This window comes from Thalassophryne amazonica, chromosome 1 (assembly GCF_902500255.1).
Source record: "Thalassophryne amazonica chromosome 1, fThaAma1.1, whole genome shotgun sequence".
Taxonomy (NCBI): Eukaryota; Metazoa; Chordata; class Actinopteri; order Batrachoidiformes; family Batrachoididae; genus Thalassophryne; species Thalassophryne amazonica.
Window position 1 is genome coordinate 111,908,330 of NC_047103.1, and position 21,672 is coordinate 111,930,001.

The window sequence follows — 21,672 nt, forward strand, 5'->3', positions numbered from 1 at the left end:
AAGTTCAGCACCTACCTGTTAAAAGTTTTATAACAGATGGACAGTTATACTCTCTGCTAACAGAAGAGAGATGCTTCTATGAAAAGCATTTCTATCCTCTGTAGACAAAGGAGAAATGGCCATTAAAAAAAAAAAATCATTTCATTAACACCATATCGATATGCTGGCAATATCACCTAAGTCATCCCGAGGCATACATTTTTAACTTATGGTTCAAGTTTTAACCAAACTAATTTTGGACAAGTTATTTAAAATTACTGTCATGTCTGAAGTTTTATAAAGTGAAAATATCAGATGTATGTTTTAGTTTTAAAGTAATGTGCTAATTTTTAAGGTTTTGTGAGCACCTGCTGTGCCCAGTGCATTATGGGTAGGATGATGTAATCTCAGTACATTCACGACAGGACAAATGCATTTCAGACACTCTGTTCAGGCTCCACGGACAACAGCATTAAACTCTAGTGCCTAAAACTCTCGTGAATATATTCTTTCTAGACATTGTTATTGTATTTGCGTTTGTTAAATTCCACGCATTTTAAATGTAGCAGACAGGGATTATCTGGAATTTTGTTTTCAAGGCCTCTACTGCCATCTACTGGCCAGTAGTGTTCATGGCAGTATTCGCCCTAAGTCCTAAGCATCTGGTTATATCAGATGATTGTCAAATCAACTTTTTGGCTTTGCAAATGGCTTTTTTTTTTTTTACAAATGAAGTTAAAAAAACCCCAAAACAACAGCAAAAAAATAGATAAAATAACATTACAAGACAGCTCTGCAGTGTTTGCACATGCACAGTGCGAGCGGTTTGATGCTTGTAGCTTTTCAGCAGCAGGATACCCTCACAACGGCCGACCAAAATAATATCAAACAGGTTTGATTTTCATTGGACTATATGATCGGCGATCAGGAGGTGGTCCTGAGATGTTAAACGCAGCTTGTTACTCCATGTACACTACATGATGCAGGACACGCGATTAACCTGAAACTCGGTCCAAAAAATTCCTGCATGAAATATCTTCTCGCACAGTGTGAAGCACGTTTTACAACCTCATAAAACGTGTGCACATTCTCTCCACATGCAAAACATTTTGCGATGACACTTTCACGGCTCCATAAAAATGCCTGTTTTTACAATTAAAAAAAATTGAATATTTTACAAAAGGACATTATCTGTAAACACCAACACATGACAGACGTCACATTAACGTGTTGGTTTACATAATGAATGACTGAACCAATCAGTGTTTAGCAGAGGCACTTTTACCCAGAATACTTTGCCTGTATTTGTTACAAAACCTCAGAATTAGTGCATTATTGAACATGAAAAGATATATGCTATATTTTAACTTTGTACAAATGACAGAATTGATATTAATGGAGTTATTCTATTGGTATTAATGTTATTTATAAATCAAAACCATAAGTCAGTATGACTTTATTTTTCAAGACCTCTGCCTGACTGGCGCATTGAGATTGATAGAGAGCTGGTTTTATGGCTGCTCTCAGAGTGTCTCTGTGCTGGGAGCACTGTTTTAAACAAGAGCTTCCAGCAGTAGCAGAATGTTCAAAGAAAAAAGTGTGGTCTCATTGTTTGTGTCTTTTGTGTTACTTTTAATATTAGTAGAAGCTGTTGTGGCATTAAAACTTAAACTGGTTTATTAGTAGTTAAAAATGTACCAGAGACAATATTGGAAGTTATCTGTAACTTCCGATACATTTTTGGATCGTTTATTGTTTTATCTTTATCGAAGATAACTTTTCAGTTATTTGATTATCTGTTATCAAAGTTAATTTTTTGGTTATCTGTACCCACCACTGTGTGTGTGTATATATATATATATATATATATATATATATATATATATATATATATATATATATATATATATATATATATATATATATATATATATATATACACAGTAGTGTTCAGTATAATAGTAGTGCTGTGTGACTAAAAAGATTAATCCAGGTTTTGAGTATATTTCTTATTGTTACATGGGAAACAAGGTACCAGTAGATTCAGTAGATTCTCACAAATCCAACAAGACCAAGCATTCATGATATGCACACTCTTAAAGCTATGAAATTGGGCTATTAGTAAAAAAAAGTAGAAAAGGGGGTGTTCATAATAATAGTAGCATCTGCTCTTGACGCTACAAACTCAAAACTATTATGTTCAAACTGCTTGTTTAGCAATCCTGTGAATCATTAAACTAGTATTTAGTTGTATAACCACAGTTTTTCATTATTTCTTCACATCTGCGAGGCATGGAGTCAACCAACTTGTGGCACCTTTCAGCTGTTATTCCACTCCAAGATTCTTTAACAACATTCCACATTTCTTGGTTTTTCAGAAACAGCTTTTTTGATGTCTCCCCACAAGTTCTCAATTGGATTTAGGTCCGGGGATTGGGCAGTCCACTCCAAAACATTAATTTTGTTGGTTTGGAACCAAGATTTTGCCCATTTACTAGTGTGCTTGGGGTCATTGTCTTGTTGAAACACCCATTTCAAGGGCATGTCCTCTTCAGCATAAGGCAACATGACCTCTTTAAGTATTTTACATATCCAAACTGATCCATGATACCTGGTATGTGATATATAGGCCCAAAAAGAACAATTTTACTCTCGTCAGTCCACAAAATATTCCTCAGTTTTTCTTTAGGCCAGTTGATGTGTTCTTTGGCAAATTGTAACCTCTTCTGCACATGTCTTTTATTTAACAGAGGGACTTTGCGGGGGATTCTTGCAAATAAATTAGCTTCACACAGGCGTCTTCTAACTGTCACAGCACTTACAGGTAACTCCAGACTGTCTTTGACCATCCTGGAGCTGATCAGTGGGTGAGCCTTTGCCATTCTGGTTATTCTTCTATCCATTTTGATGGTTGTTTTCCGTTTTCTTCCATGCTTCTCTGGTTTCTTTGTCCATGTTAAAGCATTGGAGATCATTGTAGATGAACAGCCTATATTTTTTTGCACCTGCGTATACATTTTCCCCTCTCCAATCAACTTTTTAATCAAACTACGCTGTTCTTCTGAACAATGTCTTGAACGTCCCATTTTCCTCAGACATGTTCAACACCTGATTCACACCTGTTTGTTCCACAAAACTGACAAACTCACTGACTGAATGCCACACTACTATTATTGTGAACACCCCCTTTTCTACTTTTGTTTTTACTAATAGCCCAATTTCATAGCCTTAAGAGTGCATATCATGAATGCCTGGTCTTGTTGGATTTGGATTTGTGAGAATCTACTGAATCTACTGGTACCTTGTTTCCCATGTAACAATAAGAAAAATACTCAAAATCTGGATTAATCTTTTTAGTCACATAGCACTACTATTATTCTGAACACTACTGTATATATATACTCAACAAAAATATAAACGCAACACTTTTGGTTTTGCTCCCATTTTGTATGAGATGAACTCAAAGATCTTAAACTTTTTCCACATACACAATATCACCATTTCTCTCAAATATTGTTCACAAACCAGTCTAAATCTGTGATAGTGAGCACTTCTTCTTTGCTGAGATAATCCATCCCACCTCACAGGTGTGCCATACCAAGATGCTGATTAGACACCATGATTAGTGCACAGGTGTGCCTTAGACTGCCCACAATAAAAGGCCACTCTGAAAGGTGCAGTTTTGTTTTATTGGGGGGATACCAGTCAGTATCTGGTGTGACCACCATTTGCCTCATGCAGTGCAACACATCTCCTTCGCATCATCCGTGAAGAGAACACCTCTCCAACGTGCCAAACGCCAGCGAATGTGAGCATTTGCCCACTCAAGTCGGTTACGACGACGAACTGGAGTCAGGTCAAGACCCCGATGAGGACGACGAGCATGCAGATGAGCTTCCCTGAGATGGTTTCTGACAGTTTGTGCAGAAATTCTTTGGTTATGCAAATCGATTGTTCCAGCAGCTGTCCGAGTGGCTGGTCTCAGACGATCTTGGAGGTGAACATGCTGGATGTGGAGGTCCTGGGCTGGTGTGGTTACACGTGGTCTGCGGTTGAGAGGCTGGTTGGATGTACTGCCAAATTCTCTGAAACGACTTTGGAGACGGCTTATGGTAGAGACATGAACATTCAATACACGAGCAACAGCTCTGGTTGACATTCCTGCTGTCAGCATGCCAATTTCACGCTCCCTCAAATCTTGCGACATCTGTGGCATTGTGCTGTGTGATAAAACTGCACCTTTCAGAGTGGCCTTTTATTGTGGGCAGTCTAAGGCACACCTGTGCACTAATCATGGTGTCTAATCAGCATCTTGGTATGGCACACCTGTGAGGTGGGATGGATTATCTCAGCAAAGGAGAAGTGCTCACTATCACAGATTTAGACTGGGTTGTGAACAATATTTGAGAGAAATGGTGATATTGTGTATGTGGAAAAAGTTTTAGATCTTTGAGTTCATCTCATACAAAATGGGAGCAAAACCAAAAGTGTTGCGTTTATATTTTTGTTGAGTGTATATATAATATATAATACAATAGGATCTTAATAATGAATGTAAATAACAATAAGTGTGTGTGTATATATATATATATATATATATATATATATATATATATATATATATATACACACACATACATACACACACACACACACACACACACACACTGGTTAATAACATTCCATGCCAGCTGTGGGACACTGAAAACACTACATGCCAGACCTGTATGTGGCGTTGTAATGCTGCCACGAAAAATGGGTAAGTAGACAATACAGTGTTCTGTAGCAGACAGCAGAAGCGGGACACTGAGTAAAATAAAGGCTTTTAAGAGAAAGTGGGTTTGCACTGATCATTTGAAGTAGACTTATTGAGTATTTAAAGCGAAGCAGTGTGTTTGTGTATTTTTAAAAGACGCGGCGCTGTGTTGCTCTCAGCCTCACAGACCAAAATAATGGGCCGAGCACTAACCAGCAGCTAAAGCTACAGTTCTCATGCGACCATTCAACAGTTCAGGCTGTTTTTAAATATTAAAACCACTCACACACAGAGTACATATAAAGTCTGAATCTGACCTGTTATGTCGTTTCAGTCAGATTCATCATCACAGACCAATGATAAGATGTCCTTGTTTTGGAAGACAACGTCCAGGAAATACTTTAATTCCTTATCATGAAAATTACAGAAGAAATGCAGCGGTTTTAAAGAATTCCCTCATCACAGCGCTCCATTCAGGCATCCGCCGTCTCGACAATAAATTCCATAAAAATTCCAAAATATTTAGTTTGGAGTAGGTATTCTCAAAAACTGAGTTACTGTACAAGAATTGGAGTAGTGAAGAAAATCACCAAGATACTCATTTACAACTCTGAAGGAGTTACAGGCTTCTGTGGCCGTGATTGGAGAAAGTGTGCATAATTCAGCATTTGTCTGGTGCAGTATTAGTCATAGCTTCATGACAGTTTGAAAGCCGAAAACAATTTAAATCTAGGCCCAAGTCTCCCTTACGCCTTCTGGGACACTGCAGCTTAAATTATACATCTTCTTTTTTCGAAAGAACGATTTACAAAATCAAAGTATTTTTGTTAAATGCTGTGAATTATGAGTGCAATGTCCATGCTACAATCATATCTTCATAGTTTCATTTTAGCTCCATTGTGGTGGTGCTAAGAGACAAAATGACAAAAATTGTGACTGTCATAGTTATAACTTTTATGGTAATACTGTACCACAAAAAATACAGAATACTAAACATGAATTGCTAGGGCTGGGCAACAAAACTCCCAGTATGGGATTGTAATATCATTTCTATTGATAGCCATGTTAAACCTTGGACATTTTTAGCCTGTGATAGATTTATTGTCCTGTTACACAGCAGAAATAATGATATAAATCAGCCACTCAGTCTGCAGGTTTTGCCTTACGCATCAATAGTGCAGGTGAATTTCATCCTGAAAACCAGTGAGTGAAGTGAGCAAAGATTTTCTACTGGATTCACCACCAAGCAACTCACCATGGGTAAGTTGACAGGTCAAGTCTGGGAGCATGCACTGGTACTGCACTTCCCCACATCCACCAAACCACGGAACCACCTTGGGTCTTGGATGGCAACCACCTCGGCAGACATCCAGTCCATCGCCACATCTGTAAAATAACCATCTATTTGCTACAGCGAGATGAAGCATGAGTGCCCCCTTGGCCTTCTCCAGCTACTGAGGTCCTCAACTCAGCTGCCTGCATGCTGGATCATGCACAGAGAAACACGCCACTTGGCAAAAATGTCAGAGTTGATACTACTTACAATGCAAGTGATACTCCTCATCTTAGTCCTCAACCTGACCTTTCCCCGTAAAACCCCCAGATATACTTTTCTGCTCCCCTGACTCCATTATATGTCATGGTGAAGTGCTACGAAGGGCTGCTACATGACAGTCATCCTTTGAAGCAAGCTTACTTTATTTTTTTCTTCCAGGTTTGTTGGATCTAGCAGATGCTCTACTTCCAGGTAAAATGGGCTGTGGAAAGTTTCTCTGATGTAACCAATGTGTGTGTGTTTTTTTTTTTTTTTTTGTCCCAGTTAAAATTTGTACCTTGCCAAATTATACTGGCCAGCTTGTATGTTTGGTTCCATTTGACTCTTAATCCACTGAGCATAGTTTTTAATAACATTTAAAGTGATTGTTAGAGTTTGTGGAGAATCTTGAGCTTTTGATGCCGCCTCACGCTGTCTGCTTACTTATGATACTGATCTAATCCTAATGTTCAAATTGTCTGTGTATATAGATAATGACGAGAAAAATCCTGTGCCGCCAAAAGTGGTGGAGGTGAGTCTGCAAATGTTACTCATAATAACCTCAGCAAAGCCCACTCCATTTTTAGTTAAATGTCATTTGAAAGTAGTCTCTCATTCAATTACTGTTGCTAGGTCCTCAGTAGTTTTATAGCTGAACCACCATCAGAGCGCTGAAGAATAGTTTCTGTATTATTGCTGCTATCACAGAAGTGTAAATTTCCTTTGCCCGGGGGCACTGACACAACCCCATACCATGACAGACCCTGGCTTCTGGAGATGTTTTTTGTTAAGTACGAGGTCTGTTAGAAAAGTATCCGACCTTTTTATTTTTTGCAAAAAACCATATGGATTTGAATCGTGTGATTGCATCAGGCAAGCTTGAACCTTCGTGCGCATGCGTGAGTTTTTTCATGCCTGTCGGTTGCGTTATTCGTCTGTGAGCACGCTTTGTGGTAGGAGTGGTCCAGCCCCCTCATCGGATTTTCATTGTGAGGAAAATGTTATTTAAAAGTTATTTAAAATTACTGTCATGTCTGAAGTTTTATAAAGTGAAATATCAGATGTATGTTTTAGTTTTAAAGTAATGTGCTAATTTTTAAGGTTTTGTGAGCACCTGCTGTGCCCAGTGCATTATGGGTAGGATGATGTAATCTCAGTACATTCACGACAGGACAAATGCATTTCAGACACTCTGTTCAGGCTCCACGGACAACAGCATTAAACTCTAGTGCCTAAAACTCTCGTGAATATATTCTTTCTAGACATTGTTATTGTATTTGCGTTTGTTAAATTCCACGCATTTTAAATGTAGCAGACAGGGATTATCTGGAATTTTGTTTTCAAGGCCTCTACTGCCATCTACTGGCCAGTAGTGTTCATGGCAGTATTCGCCCTAAGTCCTAAGCATCTGGTTATATCAGATGATTGTCAAATCAACTTTTTGGCTTTGCAAATGGCTTTTTTTTTTTTTTACAAATGAAGTTAAAAAAAAAACCCAAAACAACAGCAAAAAAATAGATAAAATAACATTACAAGACAGCTCTGCAGTGTTTGCACATGCACAGTGCGAGCGGTTTGATGCTTGTAGCTTTTCAGCAGCAGGATACCCTCACAACGGCCGACCAAACTAATATCAAACAGGTTTGATTTTCATTGGACTATATGATCGGCGATCAGGAGGTGGTCCTGAGATGTTAAACGCAGCTTGTTACTCCATGTACACTACATGATGCAGGACACGCGATTAACCTGAAACTCGGTCCAAAAAATTCCTGCATGAAATATCTTCTCGCACAGTGTGAAGCACGTTTTACAACCTCATAAAACGTGCGCACATTCTCTCCACATGCAAAACATTTTGCGATGACACTTTCACGGCTCCATAAAAATGCCTGTTTTTACAATTAAAAAAAATGGAATATTTTACAAAAGGACATTATCTGTAAACACCAACACATGACAGACGTCACATTAACGTGTTGGTTTACATAATGAATGACTGAACCAATCAGTGTTTAGCAGAGGCACTTTTACCCAGAATACTTTGCCTGTATTTGTTACAAAACCTCAGAATTAGTGCATTATTGAACATGAAAAGATATATGCTATATTTTAACTTTGTACAAATGACAGAATTGATATTAATGGAGTTATTCTATTGGTATTAATGTTATTTATAAATCAAAACCATAAGTCAGTATGACTTTATTTTTCAAGACCTCTGCCTGACTGGCGCATTGAGATTGATAGAGAGCTGGTTTTATGGCTGCTCTCAGAGTGTCTCTGTGCTGGGAGCACTGTTTTAAACAAGAGCTTCCAGCAGTAGCAGAATGTTCAAAGAAAAAAGTGTGGTCTCATTGTTTGTGTCTGTTGTGTTACTTTTAATATTAGTAGAAGCTGTTGTGGCATTAAAACTTAAACTGGTTTATTAGTAGTTAAAAATGTACCAGAGACAATATTGGAAGTTATCTGTAACTTCCGATACATTTTTGGATCGTTTATTGTTTTATCTTTATCGAAGATAACTTTTCAGTTATTTGATTATCTGTTATCAAAGTTAATTTTTTGGTTATCTGTACCCACCACTGTGTGTATATATATATATATATATATATATATATATATATATATATATATATATATATATATATATATATATATATATATATATATATATATATATATATATATACAGTAGTGTTCAGTATAATAGTAGTGCTGTGTGACTAAAAAGATTAATCCAGGTTTTGAGTATATTTCTTATTGTTACATGGGAAACAAGGTACCAGTAGATTCAGTAGATTCTCACAAATCCAACAAGACCAAGCATTCATGATATGCACACTCTTAAAGCTATGAAATTGGGCTATTAGTAAAAAAAAGTAGAAAAGGGGATGTTCATAATAATAGTAGCATCTGCTCTTGACGCTACAAACTCAAAACTATTATGTTCAAACTGCTTGTTTAGCAATCCTGTGAATCATTAAACTAGTATTTAGTTGTATAACCACAGTTTTTCATTATTTCTTCACATCTGCGAGGCATGGAGTCAACCAACTTGTGGCACCTTTCAGCTGTTATTCCACTCCAAGATTCTTTAACAACATTCCACATTTCTTGGTTTTTCAGAAACAGCTTTTTTGATGTCTCCCCACAAGTTCTCAATTGGATTTAGGTCCGGGGATTGGGCAGGCCACTCCAAAACATTAATTTTGTTGGTTTGGAACCAAGATTTTGCTCATTTACTAGTGTGCTTGGGGTCATTGTCTTGTTGAAACACCCATTTCAAGGGCATGTCCTCTTCAGCATAAGGCAACATGACCTCTTTAAGTATTTTACACATCCAAACTGATCCATGATACCTGGTATGTGATATATAGGCCCAAAAAGAACAATTTTACTCTTGTCAGTCCACAAAATATTCCTCAGTTTTTCTTTAGGCCAGTTGATGTGTTCTTTGGCAAATTGTAACCTCTTCTGCACATGTCTTTTATTTAACAGAGGGACTTTGCGGGGGATTCTTGCAAATAAATTAGCTTCACACAGGCGTCTTCTAACTGTCACAGCACTTACAGGTAACTCCAGACTGTCTTTGACCATCCTGGAGCTGATCAGTGGGTGAGCCTTTGCCATTCTGGTTATTCTTCTATCCATTTTGATGGTTGTTTTCCGTTTTCTTCCATGCTTCTCTGGTTTCTTTGTCCATGTTAAAGCATTGGAGATCATTGTAGATGAACAGCCTATATTTTTTTGCACCTGCGTATACATTTTCCCCTCTCCAATCAACTTTTTAATCAAACTACGCTGTTCTTCTGAACAATGTCTTGAACGTCCCATTTTCCTCAGGCATGTTCAACACCTGATTCACACCTGTTTGTTCCACAAAACTGACAAACTCACTGACTGAATGCCACACTACTATTATTGTGAACACCCCCTTTTCTACTTTTGTTTTTACTAATAGCCCAATTTCATAGCCTTAAGAGTGCATATCATGAATGCCTGGTCTTGTTGGATTTGGATTTGTGAGAATCTACTGAATCTACTGGTACCTTGTTTCCCATGTAACAATAAGAAAAATACTCAAAATCTGGATTAATCTTTTTAGTCACATAGCACTACTATTATTCTGAACACTACTGTATATATATATATAATATATAATACAATAGGATCTTAATAATTAATGTAAATAACAATAAGTGTGTGTGTGTTTATATATATATATATATATATATATATATATATATATATATATATATATACACATACATACACACACACACACACACACACACTGGTTAATAACATTCCATGCCAGCTGTGGGACACTGAAAACACTACATGCCAGACCTGTATGTGGCGTTGTAATGCTGCCACGAAAAATGGGTAAGTAGACAATACAGTGTTCTGTAGCAGACAGCAGAAGCGGGACACTGAGTAAAATAAAGGCTTTTAAGAGAAAGTGGGTTTGCACTGATCATCTGAAGTAGACTTATTGAGTATTTAAAGCGAAGCAGTGTGTTTGTGTATTTTTAAAAGACGCGGCGCTGTGTTGCTCTCAGCCTCACAGACCAAAATAATGGGCCGAGCACTAACCAGCAGCTAAAGCTACAGTTCTCATGCGACCATTCAACAGTTCAGGCTGTTTTTAAATATTAAAACCACTCACACACAGAGTACATATAAAGTCTGAATCTGACCTGTTATGTCGTTTCAGTCAGATTCATCATCACAGACCAATGATAAGATGTCCTTGTTTTGGAAGACAACGTCCAGGAAATACTTTAATTCCTTATCATGAAAATTACAGGAGAAATGCAGCGGTTTTAAAGAATTCCCTCATCACAGCGCTCCATTCAGGCATCCGCCGTCTCGACAATAAATTCCATAAAAATTCCAAAATATTTAGTTTGGAGTAGGTATTCTCAAAAACTGAGTTACTGTACAAGAATTGGAGTAGTGAAGAAAATCACCAAGATACTCATTTACAACTCTGAAGGAGTTACAGGCTTCTGTGGCCGTGATTGGAGAAAGTGTGCATAATTCAGCATTTGTCTGGTGCAGTATTAGTCATAGCTTCATGACAGTTTGAAAGCCGAAAACAATTTAAATCTAGGCCCAAGTCTCCCTTACGCCTTCTGGGACACTGCAGCTTAAATTATACATCTTCTTTTTTCAAAAGAACGATTTACAAAATCAAAGTATTTTTGTTAAATGCTGTGAATTATGAGTGCAATGTCCATGCTACAATCATATCTTCATAGTTTCATTTTAGCTCCATTGTGGTGGTGCTAAGAGACAAAATGACAAAAATTGTGACTGTCATAGTTATAACTTTTATGGTAATACTGTACCACAAAAAATACAGAATACTAAACATGAATTGCTAGGGCTGGGCAACAAAACTCCCAGTATGGGATTGTAATATCATTTCTATTGATAGCCATGTTAAACCTTGGACATTTTTAGCCTGTGATAGATTTATTGTCCTGTTACACAGCAGAAATAATGATATAAATCAGCCACTCAGTCTGCAGGTTTTGCCTTACGCATCAATAGTGCAGGTGAATTTCATCCTGAAAACCAGTGAGTGAAGTGAGCAAAGATTTTCTACTGGATTCACCACCAAGCAACTCACCATGGGTAAGTTGACAGGTCAAGTCTGGGAGCATGCACTGGTACTGCACTTCCCCACATCCACCAAACCACGGAACCACCTTGGGTCTTGGATGGCAACCACCTCGGCAGACATCCAGTCCATCGCCACATCTGTAAAATAACCATCTATTTGCTACAGCGAGATGAAGCATGAGTGCCCCCTTGGCCTTCTCCAGCTACTGAGGTCCTCAACTCAGCTGCCTGCATGCTGGATCATGCACAGAGAAACACGCCACTTGGCAAAAATGTCAGAGTTGATACTACTTACAATGCAAGTGATACTCCTCATCTTAGTCCTCAACCTGACCTTTCCCCGTAAAACCCCCAGATATACTTTTCTGCTCCCCTGACTCCATTATATGTCATGGTGAAGTGCTACGAAGGGCTGCTACATGACAGTCATCCTTTGAAGCAAGCTTACTTTATTTTTTTCTTCCAGGTTTGTTGGATCTAGCAGATGCTCTACTTCCAGGTAAAATGGGCTGTGGAAAGTTTCTCTGATGTAACCAATGTGTGTGTGTTTTTTTTTTTTTTTTTTGTCCCAGTTAAAATTTGTACCTTGCCAAATTATACTGGCCAGCTTGTATGTTTGGTTCCATTTGACTCTTAATCCACTGAGCATAGTTTTTAATAACATTTAAAGTGATTGTTAGAGTTTGTGGAGAATCTTGAGCTTTTGATGCCGCCTCACGCTGTCTGCTTACTTATGATACTGATCTAATCCTAATGTTCAAATTGTCTGTGTATATAGATAATGACGAGAAAAATCCTGTGCCGCCAAAAAGTGGTGGAGGTGAGTCTGCAAATGTTACTCATAATAACCTCAGCAAAGCCCACTCCATTTTTAGTTAAATGTCATTTGAAAGTAGTCTCTCATTCAATTACTGTTGCTAGGTCCTCAGTAGTTTTATAGCTGAACCACCATCAGAGCGCTGAAGAATAGTTTCTGTATTATTGCTGCTATCACAGAAGTGTAAATTTCCTTTGCCCGGGGGCACTGACACAACCCCATACCATGACAGACCCTGGCTTCTGGAGATGTTTTTTGTTAAGTACGAGGTCTGTTAGAAAAGTATCCGACCTTTTTATTTTTTGCAAAAAACCATATGGATTTGAATCGTGTGATTGCATCAGGCAAGCTTGAACCTTCGTGCGCATGCGTGAGTTTTTTCATGCCTGTCGGTTGCGTTATTCGTCTGTGAGCACGCTTTGTGGTAGGAGTGGTCCAGCCCCCTCATCGGATTTTCATTGTGAGGAAAATGTTATTTAAAAGTTATTTAAAATTACTGTCATGTCTGAAGTTTTATAAAGTGAAAATATCAGATGTATGTTTTAGTTTTAAAGTAATGTGCTAATTTTTAAGGTTTTGTGAGCACCTGCTGTGCCCAGTGCATTATGGGTAGGATGATGTAATCTCAGTACATTCACGACAGGACAAATGCATTTCAGACACTCTGTTCAGGCTCCACGGACAACAGCATTAAACTCTAGTGCCTAAAACTCTCGTGAATATATTCTTTCTAGACATTGTTATTGTATTTGCGTTTGTTAAATTCCACGCATTTTAAATGTAGCAGACAGGGATTATCTGGAATTTTGTTTTCAAGGCCTCTACTGCCATCTACTGGCCAGTAGTGTTCATGGCAGTATTCGCCCTAAGACCTAAGCATCTGGTTATATCAGATGATTGTCAAATCAACTTTTTGGCTTTGCAAATGGCTTTTTTTTTTTTTTACAAATGAAGTTAAAAAAAAAACCCAAAACAACAGCAAAAAAATAGATAAAATAACATTACAAGACAGCTCTGCAGTGTTTGCACATGCACAGTGCGAGCGGTTTGATGCTTGTAGCTTTTCAGCAGCAGGATACCCTCACAACGGCCGACCAAAATAATATCAAACAGGTTTGATTTTCATTGGACTATATGATCGGCGATCAGGAGGTGGTCCTGAGATGTTAAACGCAGCTTGTTACTCCATGTACACTACATGATGCAGGACACGCGATTAACCTGAAACTCGGTCCAAAAAATTCCTGCATGAAATATCTTCTCGCACAGTGTGAAGCACGTTTTACAACCTCATAAAACGTGCGCACATTCTCTCCACATGCAAAACATTTTGCGATGACACTTTCACGGCTCCATAAAAATGCCTGTTTTTACAATTAAAAAAATGGAATATTTTACAAAAGGACATTATCTGTAAACACCAACACATGACAGACGTCACATTAACGTGTTGGTTTACATAATGAATGACTGAACCAATCAGTGTTTAGCAGAGGCACTTTTACCCAGAATACTTTGCCTGTATTTGTTACAAAACCTCAGAATTAGTGCATTATTGAACATGAAAAGATATACGCTATATTTTAACTTTGTACAAATGACAGAATTGATATTAATGGAGTTATTCTATTGGTATTAATGTTATTTATAAATCAAAACCATAAGTCAGTATGACTTTATTTTTCAAGACCTCTGCCTGACTGGCGCATTGAGATTGATAGAGAGCTGGTTTTATGGCTGCTCTCAGAGTGTCTCTGTGCTGGGAGCACTGTTTTAAACAAGAGCTTCCAGCAGTAGCAGAATGTTCAAAGAAAAAAGTGTGGTCTCATTGTTTGTGTCTGTTGTGTTACTTTTAATATTAGTAGAAGCTGTTGTGGCATTAAAACTTAAACTGGTTTATTAGTAGTTAAAAATGTACCAGAGACAATATTGGAAGTTATCTGTAACTTCCGATACATTTTTGGATCGTTTATTGTTTTATCTTTATCGAAGATAACTTTTCAGTTATTTGATTATCTGTTATCAAAGTTAATTTTTTGGTTATCTGTACCCACCACTGTGTGTGTGTATATATATATATATATATATATATATATATATATATATATATATATACAGTAGTGTTCAGTATAATAGTAGTGCTATGTGACTAAAAAGATTAATCCAGGTTTTGAGTATATTTCTTATTGTTACATGGGAAACAAGGTACCAGTAGATTCAGTAGATTCTCACAAATCCAACAAGACCAAGCATTCATGATATGCACACTCTTAAAGCTATGAAATTGGGCTATTAGTAAAAAAAGTAGAAAAGGGGGTGTTCATAATAATAGTAGCATCTGCTCTTGACGCTACAAACTCAAAACTATTATGTTCAAACTGCTTGTTTAGCAATCCTGTGAATCATTAAACTAGTATTTAGTTGTATAACCACAGTTTTTCATTATTTCTTCACATCTGCGAGGCATGGAGTCAACCAACTTGTGGCACCTTTCAGCTGTTATTCCACTCCAAGATTCTTTAACAACATTCCACATTTCTTGGTTTTTCAGAAACAGCTTTTTTGATGTCTCCCCACAAGTTCTCAATTGGATTTAGGTCCGGGGATTGGGCAGGCCACTCCAAAACATTAATTTTGTTGGTTTGGAACCAAGATTTTGCTCATTTACTAGTGTGCTTGGGGTCATTGTCTTGTTGAAACACCCATTTCAAGGGCATGTCCTCTTCAGCATAAGGCAACATGACCTCTTTAAGTATTTTACATATCCAAACTGATCCATGATACCTGGTATGTGATATATAGGCCCAAAAAGAACAATTTTACTCTCGTCAGTCCACAAAATATTCCTCAGTTTTTCTTTAGGCCAGTTGATGTGTTCTTTGGCAAATTGTAACCTCTTCTGCACATGTCTTTTATTTAACAGAGGGACTTTGCGGGGGATTCTTGCAAATAAATTAGCTTCACACAGGCGTCTTCTAACTGTCACAGCACTTACAGGTAACTCCAGACTGTCTTTGACCATCCTGGAGCTGATCAGTGGGTGAGCCTTTGCCATTCTGGTTATTCTTCTATCCATTTTGATGGTTGTTTTCCGTTTTCTTCCATGCTTCTCTGGTTTCTTTGTCCATGTTAAAGCATTGGAGATCATTGTAGATGAACAGCCTATATTTTTTTGCACCTGCGTATACATTTTCCCCTCTCCAATCAACTTTTTAATCAAACTACGCTGTTCTTCTGAACAATGTCTTGAACGTCCCATTTTCCTCAGGCATGTTCAACACCTGATTCACACCTGTTTGTTCCACAAAACTGACAAACTCACTGACTGAATGCCACACTACTATTATTGTGAACACCCCCTTTTCTACTTTTGTTTTTACTAATAGCCCAATTTCATAGCCTTAAGAGTGCATATCATGAATGCCTGGTCTTGTTGGATTTGGATTTGTGAGAATCTACTGAATCTACTGGTACCTTGTTTCCCATGTAACAATAAGAAAAATACTCAAAATCTGGATTAATCTTTTTAGTCACATAGCACTACTATTATTCTGAACACTACTGTATATATATATATAATATATAATACAATAGGATCTTAATAATTAATGTAAATAACAATAAGTGTGTGTGTGTATATATATATATATATATATATATATATATATATATATATATATATATATATATATACACACATACATACACACACACACACACACACACACTGGTTAATAACATTCCATGCCAGCTGTGGGACACTGAAAACACTACATGCCAGACCTGTATGTGGCGTTGTAATGCTGCCACGAAAAATGGGTAAGTAGACAATACAGTGTTCTGTAGCAGACAGCAGAAGCGGGACACTGAGTAAAATAAAGGCTTTTAAGAGAAAGTGGGTTTGCACTGATCATCTGAAGTAGACTTATTGAGTATTTAAAGCGAAGCAGTGTGTTTGTGTATTTTTAAAAGACGCGGCGCTGTGTTGCTCTCAGCCTCACAGACCAAAATAATGGGCCGAGCACTAACCAGCAGCTAAAGCTACAGTTCTCATGCGACCATTCAACAGTTCAGGCTGTTTTTAAATATTAAAACCACTCACACACAGAGTACATATAAAGTCTGAATCTGACCTGTTATGTCGTTTCAGTCAGATTCATCATCACAGACCAATGATAAGATGTCCTTGTTTTGGAAGACAACGTCCTGGAAATACTTTAATTCCTTATCATGAAAATTACAGAAGAAATGCAGCGGTTTTAAAGAATTGCCTCATCACAGCGCTCCATTCAGGCATCTGCCGTCTCGACAATAAATTCCATAAAAATTCCAAGATATTTAGTTTGGAGTAGGTATTCTCAAAAACTGAGTTACTGTACAAGAATTGGAGTAGTGAAGAAAATCACCAAGATACTCATTTACAACTCTGAAGGAGTTACAGGCTTCTGTGGCCGTGATTGGAGAAAGTGTGCATAATTCAGCATTTGTCTGGTGCAGTATTAGTCATAGCTTCATGACAGTTTGAAAGCCGAAAACAATTTAAATCTAGGCCCAAGTCTCCCTTACGCCTTCTGGGACACTGCAGCTTAAATTATACATCTTCTTTTTTCGAAAGAACGATTTACAAAATCAAAGTATTTTTGTTAAATGCTGTGAATTATGAGTGCAATGTCCATGCTACAATCATATCTTCATAGTTTCATTTTAGCTCCATTGTGGTGGTGCTAAGAGACAAAATGACAAAAATTGTGACTGTCATAGTTATAACTTTTATGGTAATACTGTACCACAAAAAATACAGAATACTAAACATGAATTGCTAGGGCTGGGCAACAAAACTCCCAGTATGGGATTGTAATATCATTTCTATTGATAGCCATGTTAAACCTTGGACATTTTTAGCCTGTGATAGATTTATTGTCCTGTTACACAGCAGAAATAATGATATAAATCAGCCACTCAGTCTGCAGGTTTTGCCTTACGCATCAATAGTGCAGGTGACTTTCATCCTGAAAACCAGTGAGTGAAGTGAGCAAAGATTTTCTACTGGATTCACCACCAAGCAACTCACCATGGGTAAGTTGACAGGTCAAGTCTGGGAGCATGCACTGGTACTGCACTTCCCCACATCCACCAAACCACGGAACCACCTTGGGTCTTGGATGGCAACCACCTCGGCAGACATCCAGTCCATCGCCACATCTGTAAAATAACCATCTATTTGCTACAGCGAGATGAAGCATGAGTGCCCCCTTGGCCTTCTCCAGCTACTGAGGTCCTCAACTCAGCTGCCTGCATGCTGGATCATGCACAGAGAAACACGCCACTTGGCAAAAATGTCAGAGTTGATACTACTTACAATGCAAGTGATACTCCTCATCTTAGTCCTCAACCTGACCTTTCCCCGTAAAACCCCCAGATATACTTTTCTGCTCCCCTGACTCCATTATATGTCATGGTGAAGTGCTACGAAGGGCTGCTACATGACAGTCATCCTTTGAAGCAAGCTTACTTTATTTTTTTCTTCCAGGTTTGTTGGATCTAGCAGATGCTCTACTTCCAGGTAAAATGGGCTGTGGAAAGTTTCTCTGATGTAACCAATGTGTGTGTGTTTTTTTTTTTTTTTTTGTCCCAGTTAAAATTTGTACCTTGCCAAATTATACTGGCCAGCTTGTATGTTTGGTTCCATTTGACTCTTAATCCACTGAGCATAGTTTTAATAACATTTAAAGTGATTGTTAGAGTTTGTGGAGAATCTTGAGCTTTTGATGCCGCCTCACGCTGTCTGCTTACTTATGATACTGATCTAATCCTAATGTTCAAATTGTCTGTGTATATAGATAATGACGAGAAAAATCCTGTGCCGCCAAAAAGTGGTGGAGGTGAGTCTGCAAATGTTACTCATAATAACCTCAGCAAAGCCCACTCCATTTTTAGTTAAATGTCATTTGAAAGTAGTCTCTCATTCAATTACTGTTGCTAGGTCCTCAGTAGTTTTATAGCTGAACCACCATCAGAGCGCTGAAGAATAGTTTCTGTATTATTGCTGCTATCACAGAAGTGTAAATTTCCTTTGCCCGGGGGCACTGACACAACCCCATACCATGACAGACCCTGGCTTCTGGAGATGTTTTTTGTTAAGTACGAGGTCTGTTAGAAAAGTATCCGACCTTTTTATTTTTTGCAAAAACCATATGGATTTGAATCGTGTGATTGCATCAGGCAAGCTTGAACCTTCGTGCGCATGCGTGAGTTTTTTCATGCCTGTCGGTTGCGTTATTCGTCTGTGAGCACGCTTTGTGGTAGGAGTGGTCCAGCCCCCTCATCGGATTTTCATTGTGAGGAAAATGTCTGAACGGCTGGAGCAGCGCTGCATCAAATTTTTCCAGAAACTGTGAGAGACAGCCAGGTGGACACCATTCGGAAAATTCAGATGGCTTTCAGGGACGATTTTATGGGCATCACACAGATTAAGGAGTGTTACAGCTGGTTTAAAGACGGCGCACAATGGCGGAGGGCGCTCCGAGCGGCGATCGACAGGCTGAAACGACCAGATCATTTCCAAACTGAATGCTGTGTTGATCCGGGACGTCGTCTGACTACCAGAGCAATGGCAGAAAAGGTGGACATCAGCACTGTTCTGGCACATTCCACTGTTAAAGGAGATTTTGTCATGAAAACAGGAGCGGAGGAATTCGCCATGGAGCCGCTAATGGCGCAGAACGAAAGCACCTCCATGTTGGTCTCACAGGACAAGGACATGTGACATGCTCAGATCTTCGACAATTTCTCGGATACTCACGCGACTGAAAAGCCACCCAAAGCCGTCTAAATCTTCCGAATGGTCGAAGAGCTGGACATATCCCGTGAGACTTCCAACACGGAGGTGCTTTTTGTTCTGTGCCATTACGTGGCTCCGTCCTGATGCGCGAATTCCGCCGCACGTCTTTCATTACAAAATCTCCTGTAACAGTGTAATGTGTAATGTGTAATGTGCCGAAAAAGTGCTATGTCTACCTCTCTTGCCATTTCTCTGGTAGTCAGACGACGTCCCAGATCAACACAGCCTTCACTTTGGAAATGACCTGGTCGTTTCAGCCTGTCGATGGCCACTCGAAGCATGGCGCGCCCTCTGCCACTATGGGCCGTCTTTAATCCGGTTGTAATGCTCCTTAATCTGTGTGATGTCCATAAGATCTTCACCGAAAGCCATCTGAATTTTCCGAATGGTTTCCACCTGGCTGTCTCTCACAGTTTCTGAAAAAATTTTGATGCAGCAAAGCGGCAGTCGCTCAGCCATTTTCCTGACAATAAAAATCCGCCCAGGGGGCTGGACCACTCCTTCCACAAAGCCTGCTCACAGGCGAATGATGCAACCCACAGGCGTGAAAAAACTCACGCATGCGCACGAAGGTTCAAGCTTGGCTGATGCAATCACACGTGATTCAAATCCATATGGTTTTTGCAAAAAATAAAAAGGTCGGATACTTTTCTAACAGACCTCGTATGTGTGTATGCCGAATAAATTCATCATGTGGTTATATCAGCTATTGATGTATGACAGTTCTTGATGCAGTGCTGTCTGAGGAATTGGAGATCACAGATGTTCAGATGAGGCTTGCACCTTTCCCTTTAAGCACTGAAATTCCAGATTCCTTGACTCATTCAATGATACTATGCACTGTAGAGTGAGAAATATGCAAATGCATTCTAATCTTTCTTTGTGGAACACTGTTTGTTAAACATTTCAAAAACTTTCCTAAACATTTGTCGACAAACTGGAGTTCCTCTGCCGATCTTTTTGCTCCTCAAAGACTCGGCCTTTCATCAATTCTGCTTTTGTACCAAATCATTATTACAGTCACCTGTTGATGTCACCTGTTTGAAGTAACATCTTTTATTTAATGGAAGCTTCCTGATGGTTAGTCAAGGCAACTGGACGTCTTGTTTAATTAGGAAGTGTTTTGTTACTCATCAGTCTGGCTGTTGATGCCACTTGGATCAGTGGCAAAACATTTGACGCTTGATCTTATCCTGGATGACTGAGAATCATAATTCAATTTTTATTACCTCATTTACTGCCCCATGCCAACTTTTTTTTAAATTTGTTGTAGGCCTGAAATTAAAAATGGATGTATATTAACAAATGGAATGAAACTGACCACAAAAAAACATGAAATATCTTGGGTTTGTACTGTCTGCAGTGAAATAGAAGTGGAAGTAAATGTAAGAATTACTGTATTTTTTTATTTGTATTTTCCATATCTCCCAACTTTTTCTGATTTGGGACTGAATATAGCAACAAATAAGTAATATAAAAAATAAGCCTAATCCCCAGTACAGATCCACTGCCTGCACTGTCTATATTTATGCCCACAGAGTCAGTTTTTATTTACTCATATATAAAACTAGTCATTCATTCATCCACTTATTCCAATTAAGGGCGGGGGGTGGAGGCTAGGGGTTGAGCCCATATTTACATCTGCATGTTAAACAAAATACAGCATAACAGCCTTTGTATCAGATCACTTTCTTTCTCCTCTGTCAGGGTTGGTTGAGGTAATAAGTTGATATCCACTGTTATGAGCAGGCCATGCAAAGGCATAGTGGAGTCATTTAGTGAGGAAACTCAGCACCTTTTCCCCCCAATAACTCCTTAAAATTTGGATTCTGATGGATACAGGTGCAAAATTGCAAACCTATTTTGTGCCATTATAACATCTGTCAACATAATTTGCAGTTATTCTATAATATATTAGTTTTAATTGTAATGTCACAGTGGAATGTGCCTTGTCTGGTCATTTTTTAAGCTTTGTTGCTAATTTCCGGGTTCTGGTGGCCACTAAGGCCACTTTTGTTTGTATTTGGAAGAAGGACGACCACAAAAACTTTAATCACAATCATTTGTTAAAATGACTGTACTGATGCTGTACTTATAAAGTCAAATCATTA

The 21,672-nt window shown here is 38.4% G+C and overlaps 1 protein-coding gene across 4 annotated transcripts in view; it reads left to right on the plus strand.

The window, feature by feature from the left end:
* cd99 (CD99 molecule) overlaps positions 1 to 21,672 on the plus strand; it is a 135,027-nt gene that overhangs the window by 76,019 nt on the left and 37,336 nt on the right. For all 4 annotated transcript variants that reach the window (XM_034173511.1, XM_034173510.1, XM_034173515.1 and 1 more), the window contains 4 exons: positions 6,450 to 6,482; positions 12,682 to 12,723; positions 18,251 to 18,283; positions 18,561 to 18,602. In XM_034173511.1, the coding sequence (XP_034029402.1) occupies positions 6,450 to 6,482; positions 12,682 to 12,723; positions 18,251 to 18,283; positions 18,561 to 18,602 (150 nt within the window). The remainder of the gene's footprint in view (positions 1 to 6,449; positions 6,483 to 12,681; positions 12,724 to 18,250; positions 18,284 to 18,560; positions 18,603 to 21,672) is intronic.